General features: G+C 59.7%; 1 protein-coding gene across 1 annotated transcript in view; it reads left to right on the top strand.

Moving 5' to 3' along the window:
- The first annotated feature begins 4,078 nt into the window (after nucleotides 1-4,078).
- LOC142484922 (sodium/glucose cotransporter 2-like) overlaps nucleotides 4,079-6,000 on the top strand; it is a 36,506-nt gene continuing 34,584 nt past the window's right edge. The window contains exon 1 of the mRNA XM_075584174.1: nucleotides 4,079-4,207. Within this exon, the coding sequence (XP_075440289.1) occupies nucleotides 4,079-4,207 (129 nt within the window). The remainder of the gene's footprint in view (nucleotides 4,208-6,000) is intronic.

Here is a 6,000-nt window from a genome sequence, read left to right as displayed (position 1 = left end):
GTGTTGCAATGCTCTGCGGGTGCCTGGGGGCGATGCTCTGCGGGTGCCTGGGGCGATGCTCTGCGGGTGCCTGGGGGCGATGCTCTGCGGGTGCCTGGGGGTGATGCTCTGCGGGTGCCTGGGGGCGATGCTCTGCGGGTGCCTGGAGCGATGCTCTGCGGGTGCCTGGGGGCGATGCTCTGCGGGTGCCTGGGGGCGATGCTCTGCGGGTGCCTGGGGGCGATGCTCTGCGGGTACCTGGGGGCGATGCTCTGCGGGTGCCTGGGGGCGATGCTCTGCGGGTGCCTGGGGGCGATGCTCTGCGGGTGCCTGGGGGCGATGCTCTGCGGGTGCCTGGAGCGATGCTTTGCGGGTGCCTGGGGGCGATGCTCTGCGGGTGCCTGGGGGCGATGCTCTGCGGGTGCCTGGGGGCGATGCTCTGCGGGTGCCTGGGGGCGATGCTTTGCGGGTGCCTGGGGGCGATGCTCTGCGGGTGCCTGGGGGCGATGCTCTGCGGGTGCCTGGAGCGATGCTCTGCGGGTGCCTGGGGGCGATGCTCTGCGGGTGCCTGGGGCGATGCTCTGCGGGTGCCTGGGGGTGATGCTCTGCGGGTGTCTGGGGGCGATGCTCTGCGGGTGCCTGGGGGCGATGCTCTGCGGGTGCCTGGGGGCGATGCTCTGCGGGTGCCTGGGGGGCGATGCTCTGCGGGTGCCTGGAGCGATGCTCTGCGGGTGCCTGGGGGCGATGCTCTGCGGGTGCCTGGAGCGATGCTCTGCAGGTGCCTGGGGCGATGCTCTGCGGGTGCCTGGGGGCGATGCTCTGCGGGTGCCTGGGGGCGATGCTCTGCGGGTGCCTGGGGGCGATGCTCTGCGGGTGCCTGGAGCGATGCTCTGCGGGTGCCTGGGGCGATGCTCTGCGGGTGCCTGGGGGCGATGCTCTGCGGGTGCCTGGAGCGATGCTCTGCGGGTGCCTGGGGCGATGCTCTGCGGGTGCCTGGGGCGATGCTCTGTGGGTGCCTGGGGGCGATGCTCTGTGGGTGCCTGGGGGCGATGCTCTGCGGGTGCCTGGGGGCGATGCTCTGCGGGTGCCTGGAGCGATGCTCTGCGGGTGCCTGGGGCGATGCTCTGTGGGTGCCTGGAGCGATGCTCTGCTGGTGCCTGGGGGGCGATGCTCTGCGGGTGCCTGGGGGCGATGATCTGCGGGTGCCTGGGGGCGATGCTCTGCGGGTGCCTGGGGGCGAAGCTCTGCGGGTGCCTGGGGGCGATGCTCTGCGGGTGCCTGGGGGCGATGCTCTGCGGGGCCTGGGGGCGATGCTCTGCGGGTGTCTGGGGACGATGCTCTGCGGGTGTCTGGGGACGATGCTCTGCGGGTGCCTGGAGCGATGCTCTGCGGGTGCCTGGGGGCGATGCTCTGCGGGAGCCTGGAGCGATGCTCTGCAGGTGCCTGGGGCGATGCTCTGCGGGTGCCTGGGGCGATGCTCTGCGGGTGCCTGGGGGCGATGCTCTGCGGGTGGCTTGAGCGATGCTCTGCGGGTGCCTGGGGCGATGCTCTGCGGGTGCCTGGAGCGATGCTCTGCGGGTGCCTGGGGGCGATGCTCTGCGGGTGCCTGGAGCGATGCTCTGCGGGTGCCTGGAGCGATGCTCTGCGGGTGCCTGGGGCGATGCTCTGCGGGTGCCTGGGGGCGATGCTCTGCGGGTGCCTGGGGGCGATGCTCTGCGGGTGCCTGGGGGCGATGCTCTGCGGGTGCCTGGGGGCGATGCTCTGCGGGTGCCTGGAGCGATGCTCTGCGGGTGCCTGGAGCGATGTTATTAGGGTTAATGATTCAGCTAAGGCTTGTTCTGCATTAACTGATAAGTCAGTATAAAAGAGACAGAGAGACACAGACACACGGAGAGAGAGAGAGAGAGAGAGAGAGAGAGAGAGAGACACACACACAGAAAGACACAGACACACGGATAGCAGGAGAGAGAGAGAGAGAGAGAGATACATACAGAGAGAGAGACACACACACACAGAGAGACACACACAGAAAAACACAGACACAGACCGAGAGAGACACACACGCACACAGAGACACAGACAGAGAGAAAGACACACACAGAGAGAAAGACACACACAGAGAGAGAGACACACACACACACACAGACAGACAGAGAGACACACACACACAGAGACACAGACAGAGAGAGACACACACAGGCAGAGAGACACAGACAGAGAGAGACACACACGCACACAGAGACACAGACAGAGAGAGACACAGAGACACAGACAGAGAGAGACACACACGCACACAGAGACACAGTGAGAGAGACACACACGCACACAGAGACACAGACAGAGAGACACACACAGGCAGAGAGACACAGAGACACAGACAGAGAGAAAGACACACACACACAGAGACACAGACAGAGAGAAAGACACAGAGACACACACAGGCAGAGAGACACAGACAGAGAGAGACACACACAGACAGAGAGAGACACACACGCACACAGAGACACAGACAGAGAGAGACACACACGTACACAGAGACACAGACAGAGAGAAAGACACACACACACACAGAGACACAGACAGAGAGACACAGACAGAGAGAAAGACACACACACAGAGAGACACACAGGCAGAGAGACACAGACAGAGAGAGAGACACACACACACACACAGAGACACAGACAGAGAGACACACACACACAGAGACACAGACAGAGAGAGACACACACGCACACAGAGACACAGACAGAGAGAGACACACACGCACACAGAGACACAGACAGAGAGAGACACACACACACACACAGAGACACAGACAGAGAGAGACACACACGCACACAGAGACACAGACAGAGAGAGACACACACGCACACAGAGACACAGACAGAGAGACACACACAGGCAGAGAGACACAGAGACACAGACAGAGAGAAAGACACACACACACACACACAGAGACACAGACAGAGAGAGAGACACACACACACACAGAGACACAGACAGAGAGAGACACACACGCACACAGAGACACAGACAGAGAGAGACACACACACACACAGAGACACAGACAGAGAGAGACACACGCACACAGAGACACAGACAGAGAGAGACACACACGCACACAGAGACACAGACAGAGAGACACACACAGGCAGAGAGACACAGAGACACAGACAGAGAGAAAGACACACACACACACACACACAGAGAGAGAGACACACACGCACACAGAGACACAGACAGAGAGACACACACAGGCAGAGAGACACGGAGACACAGACAGAGAGAAAGACACACACACACACACAGAGACACAGACAGAGAGAGACACAGAGACACAGACAGAAAGAAAGACACACACAGAGACACAGATAGAGAGAAAGACACACACAGAGACACAGACAGAGAGAGAGACACACACACACACAGAGACAGAGAGAGACACACACAGGGAGAGAGAGAGAGACACACAGAGAGAGACACACAGAGACAGAGAGAGACACACACACGGAGAGAGAGACACAGAGACAGAGAGAGACACACACACAGGGAGAGAGGCACACAGAGAAACAGAGAGAGACACACACAGGGAGAGAGACACACAGAGAGACAGAGAGAGAGACACACACGGAGAGAGAGAGACACAGAGACAGAGAGAGACACACAGAGACACACAGAGACACACACACAGGGAGAGAGACACACACAGAGACAGAGAGAGACACACAGAGACAGAGAGAGAGACACACAGAGACAGAGAGAGAGACACACAGAGACAGAGAGAGACACACACAGAGACAGAGAGAGACACACACAGGGAGAGAGACACACAGAGACAGAGAGAGACACACACAGGGAGAGAGAGACAGAGAGAGAGACACACACGGAGAGAGAGAGAGACACACAGGGAGAGAGACAGAGACAGAGAGAGACACAGAGACAGAGAGAGACACACACAGGGAGAGAGAGAGACACACACAGGGAGAGAGAGAGAGACACAGAGACAGAGAGAGACACACAGAGACAGAGAGAGACACACAGAGACAGAGAGAGAGAGACACACACACACAGGGAGAGAGAGACACACACAGAGAGCATCATGGAGAGTACGAAAGTGCCAGAGACCGCTCCCTTCAGCCCTCTGGAACCCACAGCAAAGACCAGTAACCCTGCGGATATCTGTGTCATCGTGGGTTACTTTCTGATCGTCATTGGGGTGGGATTGTGGGTGAGTGATGGTGCGATGCTCTGCAGGTTACAGTACAGGCTGCGGTGCGATGCTCTGCAGGTTACAGCTCAGGCTGCGATGCGATGCTCTGCAGGTTACAGCTCAGGCTGCGGTGCGATGCTCTGCAGGTTACAGCTCAGGCTGTGGTGCGATGCTCTGCAGGTTACAGCTCAGGCTGCGGTGCGATGCTCTGCAGGTTACAGCTCAGGCTGCGGTGCGATGCTCTGCAGGTTACAGCTCAGGCTGCGGTGCGATGCTCTGCAGGTTACAGCTCAGGCTGCGGTGCGATGCTCTGCAGGTTACAGTACAGGCTGCGGTGCGATGCTCTGCAGGTTACAGCTCAGGCTGCGGTGCGATGCTCTGCAGGTTACAGCTCAGGCTGCGGTGCGATGCTCTGCAGGTTACAGTACAGGCTGCGATGCGATGCTCTGCAGGTTACAGCTCAGGCTGCGGTGCGATGCTCTGCATGTTACAGCTCAGGCTGCGGTGCGATGCTCTGCAGGTTACAGCTCAGGCTGCGATGCTCTGCAGGTTACAGCTCAGGCTGCGATGCGATGCTCTGCAGGTTACAGCTCAGGCTGCGGTGCGATGCTCTGCAGGTTACAGCTCAGGCTGCGGTGCGATACTCTGCAGGCTGCGGTGTGATACTCTGCAGCTTACAGCTCAGGCTGTGGTGCGATGCTCTGCAGGTTACAGCTCAGGCGGTGGTGCGATGCTCTGCAGGTTGCAACACAGGTGGCGATGCTCTGCAGGTTACAGCTCAGGCTGCGGTGCGATGCTCTGCAGGTTACAGCACAGGCTGCGGTGCAATGCTCTGCAGGTTACAGCACAGGCTGCGGTGCGATGCTCTGCAGGTTACAGCTCAGGCTGCGGTGCGATGCTCTGCATGTTACAGCTCAGGCTGCGGTGCGATGCTCTGCAGGTTACAGCTCAGGCTGCGATGCTCTGCAGGTTACAGCTCAGGCTGCGATGCGATGCTCTGCAGGTTACAGCTCAGGCTGCGGTGCGATGCTCTGCAGGTTACAGCTCAGGCTGCGGTGCGATACTCTGCAGGCTGCGGTGCGATACTCTGCAGCTTACAGCTCAGGCTGTGGTGCGATGCTCTGCAGGTTTCAGCTCAGGCGGTGGTGCGATGCTCTGCAGGTTGCAACACAGGTGGCGATGCTCTGCAGGTTACAGCTCAGGCTGCGGTGCGATGCTCTGCAGGTTACAGCACAGGCTGCGGTGCAATGCTCTGCAGGTTACAGCACAGGCTGCGGTGCGATGCTCTGCAGGTTACAGCTCAGGCTGTGGTGCGATGCTCTGCAGGTTACAGCACAGGCTGTGGTGCGATGCTCTGCAGGTTACAGCACAGGCTGCGGTGCGATGCTCTGCAGGTTACAGCTCAGGCTGCGATGCGATGCTCTGCAGATTACAGCACAGGCTGCGGTGCGATGCGATGCAGGTTACAGCACAGGCTGCGGTGCGATGCTCTGCAGGTTACAGCGCAGGCTGCGATACTCTGCAGGTTACAGCACAGGCTGCGATACTCTGCAGGTTACAGTGCAGGCTGCGATACTCTGCAGGCTTTGGTGCGATGCTCTGCAGCTTACAGCTCAGGCTGTGGTGCGATGCTCTGCAGGTTACAGCACAGGCTGCGGTGTGATGCTCTGCAGATTACAGCACAGGCTGCGATGCGATGCCGGTTACAGCACAGGCTGCGGCGCAATGCTCTTCAGATTATAGCACAGGCTGCGATGCTCTGCAGGGTACAGCACAGACGGATGCTCTGCGTTGTATGCTCTGCATGTTTG

Source organism: Ascaphus truei, unplaced genomic scaffold, assembly GCF_040206685.1.
Source record: "Ascaphus truei isolate aAscTru1 unplaced genomic scaffold, aAscTru1.hap1 HAP1_SCAFFOLD_467, whole genome shotgun sequence".
NCBI classification, from domain to species: domain Eukaryota; kingdom Metazoa; phylum Chordata; class Amphibia; order Anura; family Ascaphidae; genus Ascaphus; species Ascaphus truei.
Note: the sequence above shows the minus strand (reverse complement) of the source record. Positions and strands in the feature narration are given on the sequence as shown.